This window comes from Panicum virgatum, chromosome 2N (genome assembly GCF_016808335.1).
Source record: "Panicum virgatum strain AP13 chromosome 2N, P.virgatum_v5, whole genome shotgun sequence".
NCBI lineage: Eukaryota > Viridiplantae > Streptophyta > Magnoliopsida > Poales > Poaceae > Panicum > Panicum virgatum.
In genome coordinates this window covers 38,603,331-38,630,264 of record NC_053146.1, presented here as the reverse complement: position 1 = coordinate 38,630,264, position 26,934 = coordinate 38,603,331, and the positions used below count along the sequence as shown (strand labels likewise).

Genomic DNA, 26,934 nt, shown 5'->3' with positions numbered 1-26,934 from the left:
TCATTGAACTTAGTTGTTTCACCATGTCATGGTCCAATTATTACGAATTTCATCTATGCGTGCCTATGTGTAGTCCAAGGATATAGCTAGCTGAACGAATTATGTTTGTTTTGTCTTTGCATGCTTGATGAAATGGAGCAACAGGATGTCATATCATGTGTTGCCTTTGCATGTTTGATAATTGCTATATATGCTCGTGCTGTGTGCAAAATTAGTCTATTCTGCACTAATATCATTCAACAATGTTTCTTCAGTGATTACAAAATTCAATATTGTTAGTCTATTCTCTCCTCTACTAGCTTGCTTTGATTACAAAATTTGAAGTTCTGAATTTTCATACTATTGTTCAGTTAGCATTTATTCTACTCACTATTGAACTTAAGTTAGCTAAACATGCTGTTCTTCTTTAGGTATCTGGTGGGTGCTAGGCTGCGTAAGTCTTTATTTGGGGCAAAAAAAACCCAATAGAGCGGCTTGTGGTATTGTGGTGTATACCCTGTAAGACCCGGTGTGGTGGCCCGCTCGATGCATGCAAGCATAGCACCTACCATTGTTTGTACCTTCTTTACATTGTATAGTTTTTTGCTATCATAATCTTTATTCTGCTATCAGTTTGCATGATTGTCAAAGTTAAACTAGAGCTCTCCGTTTCATACTATTATTCAGTTAGCATGATATTAATTTTATACTATTTGGGTAAGCAACATTTATTCTACTCACTATTGAACCTACTTTGGTTAGCTAAACATGTTGTTCTTCTTTAGTTATGTGGTGGGTGCTAGGCTACGTAACTCTTTATTTGGGGCAAAAAAAAACCAACGGAGTGGCTTGTGGTATTGTGGTGTATACCCTATAAGACCCGGTGTGGTGGCCCCCTCGATGCACGCAAGCTTAGCACCTACCATTGTTTGTACCTTCTTTACATTGTATAGTTTTTTGCTATCATAATCTTTATTCTGCTATCAGTTTGCATGATTGTCAAAGTTAAACTAGAGCTCTCCATTTCATACTATTATTCAGTTAGCATGATATTAATTTTATACTATTTGGCTAAGAAACATTTGGTCTACTCACTGATTGCCAGGTATGTCAACAATCACTATTGAACCTACTTTGGTTTGCGAAACATTGTTGTTCTTCTTTAGTTATGTAGTGGGTGCTATGCTGCATAAGTCTTTATTCGGGGCTGAAAAAAATCCAACGGAGCGGCTTGTGGTATTGTGGTGTATACCCTGTAAGACCCGGTGCGGTGGCCCCATCGATGCATGCAAGCTTAGCACCTACCATTGTTTTTACCTTCTTTACATTGTATAGTTTTTGTGGTTGATAGTACATATTCTGATTGTTGCTATGATATAGGTAATTTGTACTTATCTACTCATCTCTGGTGCTTGACCTTGGGAAATTAGAGCATTGCTTTGCCCTATCCAAATGGTTAGTACCTATCCCCAACCAGTATATAATTACTGGTGCTAATTTTGAATGCTTATGTTTCTCTACTGACAACCTGAAATATCATCTATGCAGGCTCACTCACAACGAGCTCCTCTAGTGACAGTGCACCTGCTACACAGGCCAACAGCGCACCTGCTACATAGGCCAGTAGTGCACCTGCTTCACAGGCTCACTCAACACACACTACTGGGAGTAGCACTCGAGCCCGCAAGTCAAGGACACAAACCAAATGGCCAGAAGACAAGTTGTGACACCCTAGGTGTCTGCACATTAGTGTTGCATACCTTTTATACATCATGTGCTTGTTTTGCTTAAAAAGGACCTTTTTGTAATTAGAAAAGGTTATATGTGTAATATTGATTTTATGCAAGGGTCTTTCTATAGTTTAATTTGAATTGAATGTGTGATTATAGCTTTTGTGGAGGGTGTTTTTGCAAAATGTGGTGTAATCATTACATGGCAGGAAACTTTTCAAATCAGCCCAAGTTTGAAGTGAAATTTCATTGAAAAAGACAAGTTTCCTTTGAATTCAATTCCCTTCTATGTTTTCAAAATTAGGTCTTGAATCTTTGATCAAATAAATTTTTGCACAACATCAAAGTTGTAGATCTTGAAAAGTTGAACAACTTTCATGTTGGGTACTTTTTCATTTGAGCCTTATTTTAAAAGTTATCGCTGGTTTACAGACTAGTCCCTGGAATTTTCAGAAATTGCAAAATAGCCCTTATCCCCTTCCTCCAGCACCTCTCCTCTGTTTTTCCTGCCGCCGCCGCTGTGCAGTATCGCCGGCGCCGTGGAGAGCTCGCCCGGCCACGTTCTGCGTCGCGCTGGCTTCCACGCGTCACCCTGATGCTCCTCCACCGCCCTTGGCTGCGCGCTGGTGCCTCCTCGCCTTGCCACGCCGCCTAGAGCAGCCCGCGCGGCCGCCACCTCGCCGTCGCGGTGGCGAGCCCGCTGCAGAGGCCACCGCCTTCTCCTAGCGCGCGCCCGAGCACTACATAAACCCCAGCGACCCATTCCGCACACCCTTTCGCTTGCTCATTGCTCCAACGCCACAGAACGCGCCGCCGCTCCACCCAGAACGCCGGCGAGCTTGACGCCACCGTCGATCCGCTTCACTACAGCTTCACCGCCCACGCTGAGCACTCCAGCAGTTGCGCCTCGACCTCGCGCAACTCCCAGACCTCTTCCCCTCGCCCAATCCGCACCGAAGCACCCTCGCCGTCGGTTGCCTCCGCCGCCGACCCGCCCTGCTCCGTCGAGCCGCCGCCTCCGAGCCTCTCCCCGCACCCCAAGACCACCTTGTGGTGCGCCTTGAACCCGTGAAGCTCCCACACCCCTCCACCCTCGCCGCCGGTGAGCCCCTCGCCGGGAAATGGCCGGTCAAACCCCGCCTCCCCTCTCTGACCCGGCCCAGGGACCTCGGGGTGGAAGAAACAAAACCCCAGGGTGTTATTTGAATAGCCATAGACTCAGTTGAATAGTACTCTAAGGACTCCTTTGTAATTTTTGCAGTGAACTTTGAAATTTCATAGAAATTCGTAGAAAATTTGTAAAATAGCAAATCTTGATGTTCTGGAATCTTTGTGTAAAGATCTTTGCATTAGAACCATAATATTGTAGGTGTTTGTTGCAAGTTTTTGCTGTACAAGTTGTTTTGTGTCACTAGGTAAATAAAGACTAGTTATATAATCTTTTTCTTATCTGATGATTAAAAGCTTGTCTTGCTCTTAAATTTTTATGGTAGTTTACTCATGTGACACTAGTTTTTCTAAAAAAATTTCATGCTTAGTTCTCATGTGTAACTATTTCTTTGATTTAAACCTTGTTTATTAGACTTTAATTATGATAAATAGTTTTTACTGATGATAAATCATGAAAATATTTTTTAATGATATTTTTGGATAGTATGGCTTGTACATGAAGTTTGAGGCCCAGTTCATGACTATAACAGGAGCTAAAAATGAATCTTGCTAATCTATTGTTCTGTTTTGTTTATTTTCTCAGAATTAATTTTTTGTAGATAAAATCATGGAAAATTCACAGTAGCTAACTCATCCCTGTGTAGGTCTTCTGTTAAATTTTGAGCTTTTGTTTTGCTATGGTTTAGTCTATGTAATTCAATCTTTTTCTAGGTGTTATCTGAGTGATTGAATTGTTGTGATTATTTGGCTACATATTTTGGCATGAATTTTACAGGATAGCTTAATCTATTCATGTTATGTTTAGGGTAATGTTTTCTAAATTTATTAATGTTTGTGCTCTGAGTTGTTAATTTATTAGCAAACCTTGGTTTGATTGCTATAGGATTCAACCACCACTTACTTTATGAAGTTAGTATAGCTTTCTTGTGCTGTTGATCATGATGCCTTGTATAGTTAGATTTGTTATTTAACTACTCTATAAATGATTGCCCATGTGTGTTTATAATGTTGTTCTTGCATTACATATAGATACGACTACTTTGTCGGACGGGACGTACGAGCTGATCCCGTAGTCTGACGGAGGTGATCTCGAAGCTCAAGTGAACACTGCTGAACTAACTGAAGCTCCGGACCAAAGTTCGGAAGAGCCTAGGGCTGAAATAGTTAGCAACTACCGAGAAGGCAAGCCCCGGACATAACCTATATTTCAAATCAATATCATTTACTATTATTACTTGCTTATGCATTTACAGTTCTTAGGATTTGAATTGAAACCCTAGATGCATGATCCTAGGAACCTATGTACTGAACACTAGACTTGAGTTCGACTACTTGCTAAGCTTATAGGACCGGTAAAAGTCGAGTGATTGCCTGTCACTCGTGAGCTTTATAGGAACTGCTTGTTTACTTTCTGTTATCAATATAAGGACGACAGACGGGGTTGTGTTCGATATCATGACCTTTATGTGAGACCCCGTCTGTGTTGATGAACTTGCTAAGGTCGCAGTGTGTGGTAGCGGTGGTTAAGTTTTTGAAAGTACTAGCCACATGCCGTAAATATGGTACGCGGCAAGCCTAGTAGCCAATTGGACCGGGGAGTGGATATACCTCCCACTCTCTCTTAGGGGTAGGTTTTATTTTTATGTTGCACAACACTACGACTTCAAGGGACAAGGTTCGGCCTTGGAGCCCTGTAGTCGGGGAGAGTGGCACTATCCACAAGCCGGAAAGAAAGGTCAACGGTTGTTTGGGAACGACCCGACGGTGTTTCAGACGTGTGTGTTAGGTTTGCCTGGCCAGGTTAAGAAATTCGATTCGAATCGTCTGCTTCTCACAGTTTGGGACTGCTTGATCCCTTTGCCACACAGAGTAATAAGAGCAACAATATTATTTATCAATCTTGATGTTTGCTTAGTTTTCTACCATGATTGGATAGTAGTTGCTTACATAGAATGGTTAATCAACTAGAATCTTGAAAGCTAAAACTTGAAAGTAAGGACCTACTCTTTATTGCTTTTCAGCAAAAAGGAAAACCAGAGCCTCACTGAACCTTGCATAGTCTAGCTAAAGTGGGCTACTTATACCTGTTGACGGTTAAGTCTTGCTAAGTATTAGAATACTCAGCCTTGCTGTTGAAACCCTTTTTCAGGTATGAGTTTTGAGGAACAGATCGCTAGCTTGACCTATCCTTGCTCATTGCTTCCTGGCTGGTCCGTAGAGTGGGATACGTCTTCGACCAGCAATGACTATGATGAGTGATACCATGCTTGGGCTAGCCTGGTGTCCTTTTGCGACGTGTTGTAGCCGTCGTGTTTTATCTTCCGCTGTCTAAACTCTGAACTTATAGTTATGGCTTGTATAACTGCTTTACTTAAGTTGGTTTTGTAATAATGGTTTGAACTGGTTTGTAATCATTACTATGTCTGTGTTGTAAAATGGTGGTTGTAATATCTCTGGACTCGCCTTCGTGCGGGGTATGCTTGTTCGATCCGAGAACCGGTGGTTGTATCGGGACGTTACCCGATAGACCAAGGATTGTTCTGTTTGAAGTGCGTTTGAGCCGGTGTTGCCTTTATGGTGATGGCCTGCGCACTTGAGCCGGGATAATTCAAGTGGTTCTGCCACACAAGTTGACTGCAACTGGTCTTGATGACCAAGGTTGTCCTACCCCAGATGCTGCGAGGGACATATTTGTATTGGTATGTGGCCTCATTGCTCGGGAGAGTGTGTCAATCAACACCAAGCTTGAGGATCTCGCATTGGACGAGAAGAATGAGTTGTTCACAGTTTTAGAGGAAAAGCTAGAGTACCCAGCCAATCTGTCCATAGCTGATCACAACAAGGCAATTAATGAAAGAGATTGCGAGTTTGCAACAGCGATTCAAGCCCCATTTAAGAGCAGATTTTGTGACACAAGACGAGCTTCCCTTTGAGAAGCATCCTTTTTTGAAGCCAGAAGATTGGGAGGAGTTTGTGGATACAACCAATTCTCCATTTTTTGAGCATGTGAGCCAAGATATGAAAGATAAGAGAGCAAAGCACAATAAGCCCCACAAGATGGACAGAAAAGGTTATTATGGTAAAAGGAAAGAGTGGGAGGAGGAGGAGGACCAAAAGCTAGCCGCAGAAGGAAAAGAAAACCCTTGGGAGCAATATCCTGGCCGTTCGAGGCCATATCTGTGGGCAAGGTCAGGAAAGAACACTAGTGGAAAGCGGGGACGTAGCATTCAGTTCCCCTATGGTGGCGGAGGTAGTAGATAAGGTGAAAAGAATTGCAGCTCAAGCTAGCGATGGTTCTTTCATTGGGGTTAAGGAGAATGATCTTATGACCGAGGCACTTGAGAATGCAAAGCATCGAGGTCGGGTCCGAGGTGTGTCTAGTTCAGTTGGCTGGGGTAAAGAGTTTGGCGAAGAGTGTGCTGGATGTACAGGAAGAAGAAAAAAAGGAGGTCTGATGTGGACAAGGAAGAGATAGTTGGTGAAGCAATCACTAGAGTTATGGAGTTGCTAAGAGTTGCAGGCGTGCACATACCAGAGGGTCTGTGTATCACCCAAGGCCGCAAGGGTAATGGCTGTGAGGAAGAAGAAGCAAATGTCAACGAGGAGAACAATGAGTTTCAACCATTCTGTCCATCACCTGAGCCGGACACAATAGACCTGCTCACAGGGCCTACTAAGTGCAGTCTTTTGGATGGCGGCTGTAAGGATCACCGGGGTGTCCGACCCTAGAGGGGGAGGGGGTGAATAGGGTCGCTAATCGCTTTCTATCCTAGGGCTCAATCTATTTGCATAAGATAAACCTAACACGTCCTACACATGCTAGTTATGACTAAGGTTTATCTATGCTACTCTCTACTTACCCCTAAAAGACTTGCAACCTATAGCCAATCCTAATCAAACTAACAAGGAAAGTAAATGCACGCAAGATAGAGCAAATGCGGAAACGTAATACGGTAAGTAAAGAGGTAAGGGAGAGAATATGCAAACTCCCGTGAAGACACCAAGACACACGATTTAACGTGGTTCGGTTAGGACACCAAGTCCCTCCCTACGTCCACGGCCACTTGTCCAACACGAACAAGTGTGATGCCGAGTCTCTTCGCTTGATCACCGTCTTGCGTTCGCCACCAAGGCTTAAGGCAAGCAAAGGCTAAGTGGCGCCAAATCACCAAGACAAGGCCACCGCCACCGTCTCTCTCAAAGCGTCACCAACGGCACCGTCTTCACTATTGGAGCTTCTCACCAAGAGGGGTCTCCTTCCCCGCACAAAGTGTCGTTGCCGCTCCACACCAAGTCAGAGGGTCACACGACGAGTACACGATTGCTTGCCGCAGCAAGACTTTGCTCAAGGGAGCTCTCGTAAGAACTAATCCCTATACAAGTGCACAAAGCACTCTCTCACAAGCTAGATATGACACTAAGCTTTGCTAGGATGGTTGGAGATGTTAGTTTGCTTGGGCAACACTTCCTTCAACTTTTCTGGTGTCCAACCATATGCAGCAACCGGCCTTGGGGGGTATATATAGCCCACACACCCCAAACGAGCCGTTGGAAAAGTGGCTGAAAAAAAGCGCTGTCACCGGTTAAACCGATGATCCACTTTGTGCCATCACCGGTTTAACTGGTGAGCACCTTTTTCCAACTAGCCGTTATACTTCAACGGTTACATTAATCAACCGACGTAATCAACCGGTGAATGCATCTTCATCGCCGGTTTAACCGGTGCATGTAACTGTCCCAGAGTTCCCGAAAACCAACTCTCTGGACAACTACACCGACGTAATTGACCGGTGTATCATCGGTTCAACCGATGTATGCATTTCCCTTGGTCTTCTTCTGCCGTTGCACCGATATATTCAATATCTTCATCGTCGGTTCAACCGACGCAAAACCCTAGCCTCAGCTTCTGGGTTCATTGCACCGGTGAGTACAATTTGCTCATCATCGGTTTAACCGGTGATAGCAAAAAGTCTCTGTCTTGATCTTTTCGACTTGGATTCTTTCACGGTCTCTTCAATTCTTGTCCTTTGGACCGAAGAGGTTAGCGGAACCACCGTAGGTGCGGCCCTTCGGGCCTAGCTACGCCTATCTTCTCTTTGTCATCACTTGAACCTAAAAGCCTGAGAATGGTCATCTTAACAATCATATTAGTCCAAGTGTTGTGTTGTCTATATCAATCACCAAAACATTATATTGAAATATGGCATGAGAGGCCATTTTTCGCTACAATCTCCCCCTTTTTGGTGATTGATGACAACACAACCAAAGCAAGCAAGATGAATTGCAAGAATATGAAATTGATACCAATTTGAAAAGTTAGAAACTACTTAGCTTGCTCGGATGACATTTCAATACTCATTTTAAAAGCTACCGGCATTTGATTAGTCCATAGGAAAAAGTACTTCCGGCTTGATAGCAATTGTGAAACAATGGCTTGTGGCCAATGTAAGACAATTGTGTGGTTTGAACCATATGAGCAATGAAAATTTTGTACCTTAGTCCATGGGATCATCAAATTGCACTTCTCCCACACATTGACTAAGTACCTCCCCCTATCACCATGCATCCTTTTGCATTGCATTTTCCATTCCTCCCCTTGCTTTTAGGGTACATTTCTCCCCCTTTGTCATCAAACACCTAAAAAGCTTCATAACCACTAGCAACAAGGAGCATTAGTAGCAAAAGAAATTTACTAGTGATAGAGTGCTATACCCACTAAATTTGGCATATCTCCCTTTGTTTGAACAAGCTCCCCCTTTTTCAAAGCTTGTGGCACCTCCTATCTTGACACCAATTGTGATGCCAATTGTGACTTGTAGGGGTAGTGTTCAAAAGAAATTTGAACTCATGGAGATAGCTCTAGGTGACTACAACAAATAGCACTTTTAAAGCATATTAGTCACACTAACATAAGTTATAGAGTTAGCTCCCCCTAAATGTGTGCATTAGTGTTGTGTTGTCTATATCAATCACCAAAACATTATATTGAAATATGGCATGAGATGCCATTTTCGCTACAGCGGCAACTATAGCATGGAGCTCGCATTAGCCACTGTCTATCCAAATCAAGAGACTTGTCATACAATACCGGTAGAGTATGGGTATGTAGTGGTGCAACCTACTTATGTGTGGGTCAATTCAAGGCACATCAAACTGCCTATCCGAGAAGGGGATGAGATCACAACCCTAGGTGATTCTCTCTTGCAACAGATACAGTGGCCAAGGCTAAGAATTGTTATACCACCCAGGTCAAGAGCTCCCACCTCTGCAGCCACATCAGCTGGTACAACTTCAGATGGACCTACTGCTTAGAATCAGCCAAAGCAGCCTTAGTAGAATCAGCACCTCAATCAGCAGCAGATTAAGCAGCAGCAGCATGTGTAGAAGGAGCATGAGCAGAAGGAGCAGCTCAGCCAGCAGCAGCAGCATGAGCAGAAGGAGCATGAGTAGAAGGCCCAGCTCAGCCAGCAGCATGAGCAGCATGAGCAGAAGGAGGAGATCAGCCAGTAGCATCAGCATGAGCACCTGCAGCACCTCAACCAACCTCAGACTATGCCTAAGCAGCAGCCACAACAGGAGTAACACTAAAAACTCAAATGTTGGCACTATTTGGACTACTGCTAATCCAAAATACAAGCTTGGTGAGCCTTTGTCGTCAGAAGAGGCTTTAGAGGCTGCTGGGCAAAGTTGTCAATCCTTGCATGCTTACTTCATGGAACAAAGTGCAAAGGGTGCTGATAGCATTACTGCAAAGGTGGCTGCATCCTACTTTGAAAGTGATGGTGAATTAAGCATCACAATTGGATTCAATGACTTGTATGACCTTTTCAACATGGACAGTCTGGATGTTGGCTTGTTGAGGTGCTGGACATTGTAAGTACCTTCAAACTAAAATCAATATTCTTTAATTTTTACCACAAAAATGCATGCTAACAATTCGTTCATTTGTAGGAGAATGAAGCAATAGGCAAATCAGATGCAGAACGATGTCGGGTTTTTGGATCCACAAGTATTCTCAGCCACAATGCTTCAATTCCAGACGAAAGAGGTAACACAAGCAATTACAAAGGCTACGAAGCACGACTTTGTGGTGGGTGCCTAAAACACCGGTGGACACTGGATACTAGTGATCATTGCTATGAAGTGGGATGTTGTTTTGTATTTAGATTATGCTAAAACTTGGCCAATGAGAAAGTTCAAGGACGTCATAACTGATGTGAACTGGTAAGTATATTGAAGGTTTTGTTCACACAAATTCCATCGCTTAATGTTTTTAATTGATATTGCTGATCACGCAGGGCCTATTCAGAGCACATGGACAAAATTGAGAAAAAGATGACGAAAACAAAGTCAAAAAGCAAAGCTAAACTCACGCACAAGACAGATTTCCCGGTAAGAGAGAGGTTTTATTTTTGGCCCCTTAATACATATTTGGAACTGCCTTAACTTGTGTCATTTTGGTACCTTCATGCAGTGCGCTCAACATCCATCGGGGAGCATGTTGTGTGGATTCTATGTTGCATTGAACATGATGGACTCTGACATAAGCATCATGAAAAAAGCATCTGTAAATGTATACTGCTCAGCCTTGTCTCTACTCAAACTCTCCATTTGACTTTAGAAACTGATTTTTACTTGTATTCTCATAAAAATTGTATTTTTGCAGAATTACAAAGTGATCACAGGAAAGGCAGATCAAGGAGCAATGAGAATGGTCCAGGGCATGCTGTGCGAGTCATTCCCACAAACCATAGGAAACAGGCGCGCCAAGGCACGAGCACCCAAGGGATAAGGTTAGGGCCCACCTGTCAGCCAACCAGAGGAAGGTGGGCCTGGGGGAGTGCCATCTAGGGACGCCTGAACCCAGACAGGCTCCCATCTAGGTGCTTCTTGGCAGAAGATTCGATCTTATCCTCTAGAAGACGGTGCCCACATATTTCCATATCAATTATGGCGGGAAACGATCTCCTTGGACTATAAAAGGGGCTCCCCTCACCCCTCACAAACCACTCATCCATTCATCCATTCTCTCATTCATTCCACGCCCACATGCCACTAGAGGACATATGTAGAGGGGCTCCAGTTGTAAGATTAGGCCAGGGAGTATGCGAGGAGAAGTTCGGGAGGAGGGCTGAAGTTGTCGGCTTCCCTGTGCTTGTACCTTGGTGGATATGAGCCTCTTTCGAGTAAGTATCCGGGTCTTCGTCTACTTGGTCAGTTTTTTATCAGAGTTAAGTTTTTGTTTTCATTTGCTTGCAGGATCATCGTCCATCCTCGTGGTGGGTGTTCTAGTCTAAGGACTCGAGTCTTGGATAGAGTCGGGGCTAAAGCAGTAATCGATAGAGAAGACGTGGTGTCTAGGTTAGAGGTTACCTTTGTTTGCATACTTTCTCCACGGTCTATCGGGGCAGGTGGCAGGTGGTGACAGCCTGTCCGTTCTTTGTAGTCCCCCACATGAGTGTTGGGTATAGAGCTAATAGCCGGATACTCTTAGCAGACCAGGAATAAATCGGTGCCCGAAGCAAACGGGTGAGAGTTGAGTTTTTCTCTCTTAAGCATCTCTTCTCTTAGACAACCACACTACCGAAAGGCCACCCTTCTCTCTCTCTTCCTCCGGGTAAACTAGTTAGAAGACCGTTACACCTTCGTTCCCTGAGATAATACGATACTCTGAATACTCACGGGTGAAGTGATACAACGGTATCTCCGTGCACTTGCGGATCTTATCTATGAACATTAAGAAATATCAACAGCCGCCTAGGAGCATCCAACGTGGCAGTGATGCTAGTGAATGCCAACACATGGCCAGTGGGGCGGCGGCTCGACGGCATGTTCTCATTCTTTTGTGACAAGCATGCCGCGTCTAGAAGTGGTGGTGATGGCCTGCTAGGTCTAGAACCGGTGGTGATGGCCCAAGTCATCACTGTCGACCCTAATCCAACGGGTCCGGGAACCGGCGGTGATGTCACTATTGACCAGGCAGTGAGGTAGTGTAGCATTCAACTGGAAGAGGCGCAGGTTTAATCCTGTCTCCAACTAGAGAAGTATATATATAATAACAACATTAACAACAAATTATGTGAGCCCGTAAATACCTTAGCCAATGCCAATGGGTGGTTTCATTTTATTATTTCTAAGAGTGCCAAGTCAACAAAACAAAAATAAAACCATAGATGAAACTCACTCCACAATGAATTACACTATGGCAGAAAAGCATACAATAATTATTTCACGTTTGCTATTTCGGCTCTAATCATATATTTAATTCTATCCTTATTAATCAAGTGCCACATTATCTAAAAGCATACATAATTTTATCTAGATGAAACCTATTTCATATCTATCCTTATTAATCAAGTGCCACATTATCTAAAATTATAACATATGGCACCCTATTTGCATGAACTCATAAAACCTCCACTCGGAATGGCCCTAGGCCTGATATTGAAACTTGTCATCCATCGTTTAGCAAACATTAATTAATTAATTGAACGCAACGAAATTAAAACTCGAGCTGCTATACAAAGATGATATTAGATGACGAAGACCGCTTACTGAAACACAAGCACATCAAGCTAAGATAACATCATCCAGCAGCTAATTAATACCGCTTACACAACTCTGAGCCTAGTATCGAATATCGATCAGCATGCAGGACTAGCCACAGCCCACATGGAGTTTTATTCTTGACAAAACGTAGCTATAAATAATTTATGAGAGATAATTAAGGATAGAACTTCCCCAACACATTATTTACGACTCTAATCTCTTGACGTCGGGTCGAGGACGTGTCCCATGAAGACGATGGTAGCAGACACCTCCTCCACCACAAAGAACGCAAATGGATGGTCCGCAACAAATTTCACAGGGGTAGTATAACTTAACAACCGCACCACGCAGGCGGTAGAGGCCGCTGCTTCTGTCCCCTCCTCGTCCACCTCGATGACCGCCTTGTGGAACACATGCTCCACTACCAGAGGCAGGTCGCCCTCCAGCATGTCTTTCAGGTCGGCCCTGGCTGGGTCAAAGGCGGTTTGCACCCCCCATGGCCTCAAGAACGCCATTGAATCGGCTGGAGAAGGAGAGCTTGAACTTTGGCAGCCGCACCTCGCCGGTGTTGCGGCGATCCGTCGGCAGGTGGTCCCAGAGGAAGTTGGGGTGGGAGGCCATCTTGTCCACGAGCTCGGGCAGGCCGTCGCGGGCGTCGGGGAGGAAGACGCACATCGAAAACCGTGGCTGCTCGTCGTCGGAGGCGGAGCCCTTCTGCTTGCTTCCGCGCCCACCGAGATACCGATCCTGCCAGCGGGGCAGCCGGTAGGGCAGGTACGCTAGCTTGAGCACCTTGAACCCTTTGTGCACAGCGACCGCCTGATCCTCGTCTCCGTGCTGCCGTCGAGGAGGTGGAACTGCCTCGTCTCCGTGTCCACCCTGTCGAATGGCAGGGACCACATGCCCTTGAAGTAGATGGCGTTGGCGACCACGAGGCCGGTATCAGAGTTCACAGAACCAGGAGGAAGAATCGATGTGATGAGATCCTTCGTGGCTTTCGAGACCCACCTGTTTCTTGCCTTTTCTGGCTGCGAGCATGTTTACAGGTTCAGATATAATTCAGCATGCGTATGCTATGTATGAACGATCTCACCTTTGTGCTGAAATCGGCAGAGCGCGCATCGGCCTTGTAGGATTCCACGGCGACTGCGCGGTAGGCCGGCTTCAGCGCCACCGTCTTCTCGTGCCAGAGCCCGCACGCGAAGGCGACGAGCGGACCGCCGCCGCGGGACCCGGATTGGTCCGCGAGGGTGCGCTCCGCCACGTCACGGGCGAACACGGCGAGCTCGTCTCGCGACGCCGCGCCGAGCGAGGCGAGGAGCTCGTCCAGGGTGGTGCCGCGTGCCCCGGCCGCCACCAGGGACAGCGCGGTGTAGATGGACACCGGCGAGAAGACGAGGTTCTGCTGGTTCTGGTCGCCACCGTCGGCATCGCCCACGGCGAGGCGAGGCGCTTCGCCAGGCGGAGCGCGAACGCCGTCAGGCGGGAGCCAGCGCCCCCGCCGCGTGCCTTCTTGCTCGGCCTCGCCTCCTCCTCCATGGTGTCGTGCGTCTTAGGGTTCTCGGACTAGGATGATGGAAGCCAACAAGGCGGCGCACGGTTGAAATATATATGTCAAGGACTCATTCAACCGGACGGAAATCTAATAACCTATATATTCTAACGGAAAATATTCTACTGTCGCGTGCAATGCAAGGAAAAGATCCGCCGGTAATTAAAATTTAGCAAATTTGATAAAGTTTAGCAAATCTGATAAAGACGATATTTATGAGCAAATTGGAGGTCGGACCTAACCAATGCAGCCCTACTCACCGAAGAATATGTCAAGTTCTACTCTACTCCTACTTCTAGGTTTTGGTGTGAAGCTCAGGGCCGTGCCGGCGTAAACCAGGCTGTGTGCAAAACTCTAAAGTGAGGTCTTGAAATAGAACAATTAAATATTAAATATAATATAATAATTATATAGGAACAAAATATGTCACATTTAATCTTAGTTGCATAACTTTTACTTAAACAGTTTTATTCTTGTTATGTTCTTTAAAATAAAAATTTCAATATTTAGGCCGGCAACTGGCAAGACTCGAGGGAAATCCAAGACTTAGAAAGCAACTCGGTAAGCTAGCAGGCGGGTGGTCTTTTAGTCCGGTGCGTGCGTCCAGCGTCGAATATCTCCTTGTTCATCAATAGCTTAGTAGTAGAGCTTTTGCTACTATAACCTTCCCCACCACGATTTGTTATTCTATTCTCTTCACTTATTTCGCATAGAAATAACAAATTATAATGATATTAAAAAACAAATGTCAGTTACATTTTGGTCGGTCGGTTAGGAACAATATACTCTCTCTCTCCCATGAAAGAGTGCGAACCTAGAGATTGGATCTCAACTAACTGCCTAATTAAGTGGTCAAATTTGATTTGCATGCCAAAACTAACCGCATGTGACAAACAAATAAGGGTATAAAACCCTTTTGACACCACTAATGTGTTCGAAAAAACTAGAATTGCACTCTACATAGGACGGAGTGAGTAGGAGCTAGTCCCTCTGTCCCCAAAAAGAAGAAAGGTACCTAAACAACGATAACAATGGGAAGCGCAATAATGATCGTGGAGGCCCCAGTAACCAGCGGGATCCTGCACGCAAACGTAAGCCAGGCGATACTGTCAGCACTATGGATCGCAGCCCGCGTGGTAAGAAAACAGAAAAACCTCATGATCAGTTCGACAAGATCCTGCACAACAAAAAGTGCCCGATCCACCCAAAGAGCAACCACTCGATGTTCGAGTGTACAATCATCCGCAAGTCCCTCTAGTCGACTCTGCCAGATGTACCCAAGAAAAAAGCCGAACAAGGAAAATGAAGATAATGAAAAGAAAGACCTTAATGTGTTCCAGAAACCTAAAAAATGTGGTCAACGTCATATTCGGAGGAGATCCAAACTTTTCCAAACGTGCCCAAAAGCTGCTACTACGGGAGATCCTTTCAGTCGAGCCTACAATTCAGAGACCTCTAAAATACAGCGAGGTCCCCAGTACATTCTCCAGGGAGGATCAATGGACCAGCTTCTCTGAACCAGGAAAGTTTCCACTAGTACTCGATCCAGTCATCCAGGGATCCAAGCTCACTCGAGTACTTATTGACGGCGGAAGCGGGTTCAACCTGATCTTTGCAAGCACTCTAATGAAGATGGGCCTCAACTACATGAGTCTGCTCACACCAAGCAAAGCTCCCTTTCACGGCATTGTCCCAGGAAACTCCTCTACACCAATTGGCTCGGTCACTCTCCCAGTCACATTTGGTACAGAGCAAAACTTCCGGACAGAGTATATAAGTTCGAAGTAGCCGACTTCGAATCATCTTACCACGCCATCTTGAGAAGACCAGCACTGGCCAAATTCATGGCAGTGCCCCCACTATGTCTATCTACTCCTCAAAATACCGGGCAACACTGGAGTCCTCTCCCTACGCGGGGACCTTCTCAAGTCCTTCGAGTGCGACAAGGAGGAAATTGTTCATGCCTCCAGCATTCGAGTACCTAGTTCCCTGAGCGAGATACTCGCTGCTGCCAAGGAACTATCACTCAACAAGGACTCGATGCCCTCGAAGAAGCCAAGCCAATCATTGGTAAAACCAGCCGGCGATGTTGGCACCAAGACTATCCAGCTACAAGAGGGAGATGACTCTAAAACTGCTATTATCGGAGCTGGCTTGAGCGACAAATAGGAACTTGAGCTCGTCAACTTCCTTAGCGCCAACCGAGACGTATTCGCGTGGAAATCAGCAGATATGCTAGGGGTGCCCAAGGAATTGATCGAGCATGCACTGAAAGTCGACTCCAAAGCCATACCAAAGAAGCAGCAGCTACGATGTTTCTCCCCGGACAAGCGAGAAGGCATCAAAAAGGAACTGGCAAAACTACTCGCAGTAGGATTTATCAAAGAGGTTTACCACCCTGAGTGGTTGGGCAACCCTGTACTCGTCCAAAAGAAAAACAACGAGTGGAGGATGTGCGTCGACTACACCGATCTGAACAAGCACTGCCCAAAGGATCCTTTCGGGCTACCTCACATTGATCAGGTAATCGACTCGACAGCAGGATGTGTCCTACTATCATTCCTCGACTGCTATTCAGGCTATCACCAGATTGCCCTAAAAGAAGAAGACCAAATCAAGATGGCATTCATCACCCCATACTGGGCATACGCCTACAAGACCATGTCTTTCGGGTTGAAGAACGCAGGTGCTACCTACCAGCGTGCGATACAGTTGTGCTTTGCTAACCAGCTACATCGCAATGTGGAAGCTTACATTGACGATGTTGTCGTCAAGACCAGGAGTCAGGATCAGTTTATATCTGATATGGAAGAAACCTTCAATAGCCTCCGAAAGTTTCACTGGAAATTCAACCCAACCAAGTGTGTCTTTGGTGTACCCTCTGGAAAACTACTCGGCTTCATCGTCAGCCACCGAGCAATCGAAGCTAATCCAGAAAAGATCAATGATATCATGGCAATGGATGCTCTAGCAACTGTCAAGGATGTCCAGAAGCTTACAGGCTACATGAAAGCCTTAAACCGGTTCTTGTCTAGACTTGGTGAACGGGGCTTACCCTTCTTCAAGCTCCTTAAATGACAAGACAAATTCGAGTGGACTACAGAAGCAGCGGAAGCACTCGAGAACCTTAAGCATCATCTCCAGTCACCGCCAATTCTCACAGCTCCACTACCAAGAGAGGAACTACTCCTCTGCCCAATGTTGTATCATGTCGCGTAGTTCCACCACCATTTTTGGGCGGTTCCGCCCGAAATCACGGTAAAGTGATTGGGTGGTGATGCCATCATGAAAGTAGTGGATGACATCCTCATCGGAGACGTTGGCAATAGTCGCCCTTGTGTCGAAGAAGCGCTTGACGTAGGACCTGATGCTTCGCCTGGCTCTTGCTTGCACATTGCAAGGGCGTGTCGAGTAGCTACTCAATGTAGGGACCCCTAGAAGTTGTCAATGAAGGCCTTCTTGAGATCCTCCCACGAGTGTATGGACTCATGCTTCAAGCTCTCCAGCCAGGTAAGAGGCACAGGCTCCAGGGCCATCGGGAAGTAGAGGAACTTGGTATAGGTGTCTCCTCCTGCAACATTGATAGCGGCCGAGTATAAACGTAACCATTGAGCAGGATCTTGCTTACCGTCATACTTTTGGATGTTGGTAGGTTTGAAATCTTTTGGGTACTGGACGTTGTCGAAGACACTGCTGAGGGCTGGGAACCGGTCGGAATTATCTGCAAGATGCGCTTGGTGCCTTGCGTTGATGATTTCTCGTGTGTCTATCCCGAAATCGGCTACTTCTTCATGGTTGTGGCCGCGGCTGTTGTTGTGATTCTGTTGATCATTCTGAGTCCGAGTAGAACTTGAGTTGGCGTCGAGTTTCTGCTCAATCTCCAGGGCGAGGTCGGGAAGCAGCGTGTTGCCAGGGGTGGAGTTACAGCTTTCCGACGAGACCGCCTCTGGACCCTCGGGTTTGTTCAGGTGGCTGTCGAAGCCACCTGAACCATTGGCAATGCAGACCCATGAGCCGAAGACGAAGGTGATGCCTTGAGGAAGCGCCATGGTGTTGAAAGCGAAAGTGGCCATCGAATTCGCCGATGAACTCGCCGACTCCCCTACCTGGCGCGCCAGCTGTCGGTGTTTAGCCGCCAAGCTTGCTCAGGGATACCTTTAGCAGTATGATTGTAGGCAAGGGATCGACTACCTCTGGAACTCGATGGTGCAAGGAATATAAGGATTTAGACAGGTTCGGGTCGCGAGGTGCGTAATACCTTAAGTCCTGTGTGGTTGGTTGTATTGCCTTAGGTGTTGATGTGTTTTGAGAGGGTCCCTGCCCGCCCTTATATACTCTGGGGGACAAGGTTACATGAAAAGTCCTAGCCAAGTACTGTTGGAGTCCAACTACAACCCGATCGGGTAGTTTTTTTGTACTACAGCTAATTCTACGTCTATTCGGGTAGTTACAAAAGAAGTAAGGTACATCCATGCGATATCCCTTACTCTAGAACGTTCTATGCCTATGGCAGTCCCGCTACCCCAGGTCTGACACCCACCTTGTGGCTGCTCATATTTACCAGCTGCATCTTACTCCCTCCTTCCCCGTTTATAAGGCATACACGTATATCAAGATTCAAACCTTCTCATCTTTGACCAATAATTTGACTATTAAATTTTTATTTTTATAATGCAAATTTCATATGATTGGATTCATAATCAAATATAGTTTACAATGATTATAAGTTTATAATCAAAAGTGATATAATATATGATAAATAAATGGTCAAAGTGTTGTTTAGAAGACCGTGTCATGTTCCACCATGCCTTATAAACGGGGAAGGAGGGAGTATTTCTTGTGGTGCCAACTCGCGAGTATCTCATCGTTATCTCATCCGTGCCTCTTTGTTTCCTCGTTGACAGTGGCCGCCGATCACCAATGGCTTCTGCTGCAAACTTGTTGAGTTTCTTCTTCAAACTTTATCCATTGGGCCTTCATCAGTTTTGAGGCTGAAAATACCAAAACCAAAACTGGGGTACACATTTAAGAGACTAAGACTTTGCACCGTTTGATTAAATCCCACCTTCATCCAATCGGTTTCAGTAAAAATCCTCCAGTCTTGGGCATGCATCCTCCTCTTGAGTAATTGTATTTTGGAAAAAGTCTACTTTGCCTCCCTCAACTATTGCAAAAGTTTGATATTCCTCCCTCAAATGCAAAAATGGGTATCCAACCTCCCCCAACTATCAAAACGTTTATTTTATCTCCCTCGGCGATTTTACACACGGATTTATATTTTATCTATTTTTTCACTCAACTGAGGAAGCAACATGGTTCAAAAATCATAAAAAATTGGCATAGTGGTAGAGGGGAGTACAAAGAACCCAATTTCGCAAAGTTTAAACCTAAAGAAATTTAAAACTTTAAATTTTAAAGAAAGAAAGAATTCAAAATTCATTGAATTTTAAGGCATCAATATCAGCTCCATCTTTTTGAACTGTGTGACACGTATTAGAGGTATATCACTCGGGATTTTTTGTGAGTATAGGTTCCATAGCAAAGTATTTTATGAAGTGTCAAATTTGTGCCATATAAATTTTTTATTTATTTCCAAATAATTTAAATATACTTAAGAATTTGCATAGGTATAAATCAAATATGCAAATAAGGATCAAATTTAGCTCAAATTTGACCCTTCCTAAAAGACTTAAAGTTTTGCTATAGAACTTATACTCACAAAATTCTCTAAGGGTACTACTCTAATATGTATCACACAATTCAAATTTTGTCAAATATGGAGCACATCTTGATGCTTTAAAAATTCAATGAAGTTTGAATTCTTTCTTTCTTCAAAATTTCAAATTTCAATATTGTTTGGGATTTAACTTCAAAAAGTTGAAAATTTTTGTTCTCTATACTCTCCTTTACCACTGTGCCAATTTTTTTTATCCACATTTAGTATCTCAATCAAGTATTCTCCTCTACCACTATGCCAATTTTATATTTTGTTATCCACGTTTAGTATCTCAATTGAGTGGAAAAAAAGTGAGAAGAAAAAAATCTATGAAAAAAATATAAAAACCACTTGTAAAACCACCGAGGGAGGTAAAACAAACGGTTTTGATAGTTAGGGAGGCTGAGTACTCAATTTTGGAGCTGGGGGAGAAAAATTAGACTTTTGCTGCAGTTGAGAAAGGCTAAGTAGACTTTTCCCTTGTGTTTTGGCCATGTGCTGTGCAAGGCATGCTCCATTGGGCTGTAGCCCGCCACCCTTTTCACTAGGGCATGAGGCGCGCCATTGGCGCGCGCGTGCATCAAGTGCAAAAGCGGTGTGAGTTGTTTGAGCCGAAAAAAGGGGCGCTGCTTTTACAGCAGCATCCATATGGCACGACGGAGGTTGCATAGTCCATGAGAAAATAAACTTAAAGCAGCATACAAAGTACGGATAATAATACATGAGAAATGACCTCTTGAAGTACAAATAGGATGGAAAAGGGGACATGATTTTGAGGAAGTTTGATTTATGGGCTAATTATTTTTGCTTTTGGCCTTGGGCCTGGGAAAAATTTGTTGTGTCGTCTTTAAAATAGCTCCATTTTTTCCTCTGCACCGCCAGTCGGAGAATGTTGTGCAGATAGGGCTAGGCTGCTTAAATGTTGGGATGGCACAACATTGAAAATTGAAGCAGCAAGCGGAGAAGAAAGAGGCTTCGCTATTTTTCTCCATCCTGAAAGACTGTGACATAAATCAGAGCAAGTCCGTATAGGACTAAGTCGAAAAATATAATCTAGAGATGCAGTTTAGAAGAATTGCGTTTTAGTCAATGTGTTTATGTTTGAATGGACATAGATCAAAGAAATTGTTCCATACCTTTGGATCTCTAATGATTAAAGCAGAAAATACAGCGAGCAATAAATTCCCCTATTTTATTAAAAAAAAGATTTGAACAACAATTCAATATTCTTGGTTTCACACTCTAAAGTACCTTAACCAATGTTGGCTATCCTGTTCTGGTACGGAGATGGGAGGAGGAAAAAATGGAGACTTGTATTCCATGTGTTAGAGTATATTTGGTAGTTTAGATATTGTATCCGGACTGCCATACATATCCGGTGGGGTTGCCTTGCACCCCAAGTCTTGTACTCTTATATATACCGGCTGAGGCCTCAAGCTAATAATAACCAATCCATTCATTATACAACAATTCTATTACTCCTACATGGTATCACGAGACTACGGTTCCTAATCCTAGACCTAGCTTCCGCTGCCGTCGCCACCGCCGCGCGCCCCCGGGGAGATCCATCTCCGCCGGGGCAGCGCCCTCCTAGATGCGCGACCGGTCCCTCTGACCGCTGTGTTCGTCATCATCCTCGAGTCTGCGGTGGATCCATCTGATCCCGCCGCCTGTCGTCGTGTCATCAAGCTCCAGCAGATCGAAGACCTCATCGCTGTGCCGCCGGTCGCGCCCCTCCTTCACGCCGCCGGCTGGGCCCTCCCTTCCGCGCAGCCGTCGTGGTGGCGGCTGCACTCCTCGCCGCCGATGCAGCGCGCCACCGTGGTGGTGACCGCACCCTTAGTCGTGGTGGAGGAGGCCTGGATGGGTCCTTTTCACCGGTGGCCGTCGCTCCGTCCTATCCGCGTCGCTCCACCGTCGCTTCGCCTGATCCGCGCCACCCCGTCGTCCGCCCACGGACCAGCACCCTGTCGCCTTCCCGATCGGTTATTGCTGTTGTTTTCTTTTTCCCGATCTGTGATCGGGTTTGCGTCCCCATCGCCCACCGCCGTCGACTCGCGCATCATCGACATCGGCTTCGACAACACCGACTTCCTCATCTCCTTCGACTGTGTTGCCGGCGTGGCCTGCGGCGTAACCGGAACGCCTGCCTGTGCCGCGCCCCTTCGTCTGCACGTCGACCTACATCGGCTCGTCTTCGCCACCACCGATCGGGAGGCTCCACCTTCGACATCGCCTTCGCCATCGTTGTCTTCGCCTCGCACGCCGTCGGCCTGATCAACCGATCGCGCGAACCACCCTCTTGAGACGTTTGTCTTCTATCGCGCGATGCTTCGCCAAGCAAGAGGGCTGCCGCTGCGTCGCCTCCTCGGGCAGCAGTGTCGCCGCATATCGTCGTCCTCGCCGTTGCATCTACATGCTGTCGACTCTATCGGTGCGCGTCTTTCGCGCATGGTCTTCGTCAAGCTGTACGAGTTCTTCGCCGTCTCCTTCGAGCACCGCCGCCGCGTCATCCGGATCAATCGGCCTTGTGCTAGAAAGTCTGGATTCCCCTCATCGCTTCGTCTAGCACAACCACGTCGCCAGCGTCGCCATCTCGTCCCCGACTACTTCGTCTACTCCAGCAACAGCAGGCGTTGGCGTCTTCTACCTCGCCTTCTTCTGCGCCTGCGACCGCCATGGAGGCCTTCTCTGCTGGTCCCTCGGCGACGGCGTCTGGTTGTGCATCCTCCCTTGCACGTCCGGTATTGGCAACACTGGTGCGTGCCCATCGTCCCTGATGCGTTCCCGAGCCTGGCAAACTCGGGCATGTGTCGCCTGATGGCCTAACTGCATCGACTTCGGCATCGCTCCCTCTACGACTGCCTCGACGCGTCGCCATCTTCGTCTCCGGCGTCTTCTCCATTACGCCACCACCATGGCGCCTCCTCGTGCGCCCGCGGCTTTATGTGCGGCTACCTCGTCTTCGGCAACTTCGACAGCTCTACGTCGACCACAGCTACTCTACGCACGGCATCTTCGACCATGGCTCCTTCAGCTCGGCTATCTCGACATCAGCACAAAGGGCTACCATCCGCATGAGTTTCTCGCCGGTTCTCTCCAGTCGCAGCATCCGCATTGCGCCGACGCTACAACTGCGGGGAGGGGTGTCAGTCCGTCGGTTCCTACCTTCGGCTTCTCCTCCAGTCTCACCGTCTGCAGTGCTCCCACTGTGACTGCGGGGGGATGTTAGAGTATATTTGGTAGTTTAGATATTGTATCCGGACTGCCATACATATCCGGTGGAGTTGCTTTGCACCCCAAGTCTTGTACTCTTATATATACCGGCCGAGGCCTCAAGCTAATAATAACCAATCCATTCATTATACACCAATTCTATTACTCCTACACCATGGCAGATTTCTGGGTACATGATGGAGATGCTCAGAACATTGTCAATGGAAGGAAAAATGTCAGTGGGTGTTGGAACCTGAGGACGATGTAGGATGTAGCCCCGCCGGTCAAGATTGGTAGCTTCCTGATCGAGTTTCTTGTGTTCATACCAGCTTTGATGGGAAAAGAAGACGAGGCAGGCTGTGTTTAGATGAGGTGAAAAGGGGAGAAAAAGTCGCATCAGTTGCTGTAGCACACTGTAGCACTTTTCGTTTGTTTTTGGTAAATATTGTCCTACCATGACCTAACTAGGCTCAAAAGATTCGTCTCGCAACATACATCAAAACTATGTAATTAGTTTTTTTATTTAACTACATTTAGTACTCCATGCATGTGTTATTTACTATATTTAATGTATCGATGTGATAGGAGATGTGATGGATGTGATGGAAAGTTTGGAAATTTGGTGGGAACTAAACACACCCGCAGTCAAAATCGGAGGCTGCCAGGTACAGTTTCACTGTTGTAGGTGCAGGATGCGCAGGTCACCGTGAAGCCCCCCAAGCACAGTAGGGTGAAATGTACTATTTCTTTAGCAATTCTAGTCCGGTTGTGTTTAGTTGCAAAATCTCTCAATCCAAACTTCACTATTCATCTATCACATCAAATCTTTTGTCTCATACATGGAGTACTAAATGTAGGTAAATAAAAAAACTAATCATAGTTTTGATGTACATTGCGAGACGAATTTTTTGAGCCTAGCTAGCCTATGATAGAACAATATTTACCACAAACAAACGAAAAGTGATACAGTATACTACAGTATCCGATGTAACCCTTTTTACCACCTTTTTGCGGATCTAAACACAGCCTCAAGTGTGAATATGAGCTCCTCAACAATTTTACATGGCCTTTTCGTATCAGCCTAAATTGGCAAGGTGCTGCAAGGCAAGTCGGCATCTGGGGGAAAAGCAGCATACTGAAATATGACCCCGAACAAACTTAAAATGTGAAGAGAAAGATACTAACCGAAGCAAGCAGAAAGATTTTAGTGAAGCTAAGATGAGATAAGAGCCATTGCCTGGGCCGATGTGAAGTCAAGGATGGAAAACCTTCTGTAACGGGAGCATTGAAATCTTGTAGCTCGTCGACTGTGCAGTCTCACATGATAGCTGTGGTTTATTTATATGAAAGGAATGAGCAGCATGAAATAAGTTTAACAAATCTGCTGGGTGCATCATTCAATTTGATGGTTTGCAAAGAATGGCATAATCTTTTAATCACAATGAGCTTAAATATAACTTTGTATTATGGATGGTTGTGGTCAACTCACAAGCCTGATAACCCTACTAACAAGAGAGTTTCAAAACTCTTCAGATAGATACAGGCTCATTATTCCTTTCGTACTTATAAGCCCCATGAGCAGACTGGTTTCAACTTCTTAGTGGTAGGTGTCTTAACCTTTCCTATAAGCTAATAAGTGGTAACCCTTATTCATCTATATTTATTGAAAGACCGAAGTCATCATAGTTTATTTCTACAAAACTAAAGACAAGAAAAGGGAAAGGCATCTAATGGCAAATAATCCATTTTGTTGCATGCTACAATCTTATATCTGAATCTGTAGCTGCAAAACTTCGCAGCAGAATGTCAAAGAATTAAACATAATTTTATTCTGTTACTCTGAAAGTAGATTCCAGCACGAGTATGTATCAGTGAAAAATGGTATTATCGTGAAAAGAGGAAAAATAGTAGGATTGCATATTTTGACCAGCCCTTGACAACCGATGGTCTAAACTATTAACAGTAGGATCTTTTTTCGCCAACTGCGTACGAAAAGAAAAAAGAAAAAGGCGCATCAATTTTGGGCTCGCACCTAATGGAACAGTAAGTTGAGTTAAATTAAAGCATTTTACGTATTGGGAAATTTTGTTGCCAAAATAAAATAGTAAATCAGTCACAAAATCTTGTTTCTGGCATACTGAATCCAATGGTGGGTAAAGGCTCAAAGAGAATAAGAAAGTCCAGCAAGGTTCAATATTGGAAAAATTCATGCTGCATTTCCAGATTATATAAGCAGAATAACACCTTTTGAAGATCTATTGGATTATGTAGGTGATTAAAAAAAATTGCATGCTAAGCCACCAAAGCATATAATTTCCTACAGACTATTGGGAAATGCAATAGAAAATGATTCTTTAAATCTGTGCGTACATATTCATAAACTTTTAGACTTTGAAAAGATGCTATTGGCCCTATTATGGAGGTTGCTGAACCTGGGTGGGTGCATTTTTCTAACCAAAACAGTCAACATCTTTGTAGAAAATATAATCTTCAAAAATAAAAGTCACAATCCATCTGCCTTAAACAGGAATGAAAGTCCAATTAACAAAAAGGGAATACCTATAGTATCAACTTCTCCTATCTTGTGCATTTATGCCAAAAAAAAACGAACCTATATTACTAAATGCTGAATGGATAGATTAGTATGGTGCAGAGCTCAATAATCTTAGAGCTAAAAATATCTTTGAATGAACATAGCTAAGGAAATTAGTAGATCTAGATTTCAAACTAACCTATGGAAGAGAAACTGGATGCAACGCATTTGATAGGATTAAATAGAAATAGAAGTGGAGAGGGAAAAGAATTAGTGCTGCAGATCCACATCCACCCGAGCTCGATGGCAGGGAGCTTCAGTTCCGCTATCCACGCCGGCGACCATGCCACCCGTAGCAAAGGCGGCGGTAGGCAGCACCTGGCGGGGCTAGCCGCGGACGAGGAGCAATAACGTTCTTGAACACGTTCAGGAAGTCCCAGGAGCTCGCCTTGGGCGGCGAAGGCGGAGCTGTCGCCGGCGGCGGCCGCAGCGCAGCCGCCACGGGCGGTGGCGCCTGGTCACCGTAGGCGTAGTGCAGCGGGTAGCCGCCGGCGCCGTCGAAGGAGCCGTAGCGCACGCGCTGCGGCGGCCCCGGCGCGCGCTGCGTGACGGCGACGGACGCCGGGGGCGGGCGTCTGCGCGCGTAGTAGAACTGCAGCAAGCCCTGAGGCGGCGGGTATGCGTACGCGGGCAGCGGCGCGTAGCTGTACCCGTACGCGTACTGCGCCTGCGCCTGCGGCTCCGTCAGCTGTTCGGGGACGCCGCGGGGAGGCGAGGCAGGCGGCGACGCCGGCTCGGATCCGGACGACGCGGCGAACTGGATGTGCGACGGACGGCCGCGCGGAGCCGGCTCCGGCGCGTCGAGGGAGCGCGGCAGCCCGGTGGTCGCGCCGCCCTTGCGCTCGGAGGGCAGCGCCTCCGCGTGCTGCAAGCGGAGGAGGCGGTGCAGCGGCGCCGCGACCGACTCGATGGTCAGCGGAGAAGACGTGCAGCGAATGGGTAGGGAAGCGGCCAGGACTCAGGAGGGATGGATGGGGAAAAAATGAAGGGTGGGGGAAGAAGCGCGGAAGTTTCCTGGAAGTCCCGATGCCGCGAAGGCGGACACAATCGGGCAGCACCGGGACGCGTTCGTCGCCTACGCGCGGGCGTCCGCGCTCGTGCCCCACGACGACCTCAGAGCGCGGTGCGCGACCTCCGCGTCACGGTCAAGCAGCCCTCCTTCCCGGCGGAGGTGGAGCAAGGCGCGGCCGCGGCAGCGGCCTGGCGAAGGGCCGCCCTGCGCCATGAACGCCCGTTGCCCTGCTCCACGGCCATGGCTGCGCGCCGCCCTGCGCCATGGCTTGCTCGTCGCCACCCCGCACGTCGCCCTGCGCTTGCGCTCGCGCGGGCCGCCAGCAGAGGACGCGACTACCGCGGCAGTGGAGGGGAGGAGGAAGCCGGCAGCGCGCGCTCATGCGGGCTGCCGCCGCGCAGCGTCGCGCGGGCTGCC

At 46.3% G+C, this 26,934-nt stretch overlaps 1 protein-coding gene, 1 long non-coding RNA gene and 1 pseudogene across 2 annotated transcripts; 1 reads left to right on the top strand and 2 right to left on the bottom strand.

The window, feature by feature from the left end:
* The first annotated feature begins 9,453 nt into the window (after nt 1–9,453).
* LOC120658820 lies at nt 9,454–10,458 on the top strand. The gene is made up of 3 exons (XR_005668857.1): nt 9,454–9,752; nt 9,831–10,271; nt 10,354–10,458. It is a non-coding gene; the product is annotated as an uncharacterized LOC120658820 (long non-coding RNA).
* Nucleotides 10,459–12,523: 2,065 nt separating this feature from the next.
* Nucleotides 12,524–13,967, bottom strand: LOC120662586 (annotated as a pseudogene).
* Nucleotides 13,968–20,862: 6,895 nt separating this feature from the next.
* Nucleotides 20,863–26,730, bottom strand: LOC120662585 (leucine-rich repeat extensin-like protein 1). Its single transcript, XM_039941702.1, has 3 exons — nt 26,607–26,730; nt 23,917–26,462; nt 20,863–23,269 (listed from the first exon to the last, which is right to left on the bottom strand). Exons 1-2 carry the CDS (start codon nt 26,728–26,730, stop codon nt 25,771–25,773), a joined length of 816 nt encoding a protein of 271 aa, XP_039797636.1. The 3' UTR covers nt 20,863–23,269; nt 23,917–25,770.
* Nucleotides 26,731–26,934: the final 204 nt, after the last annotated feature.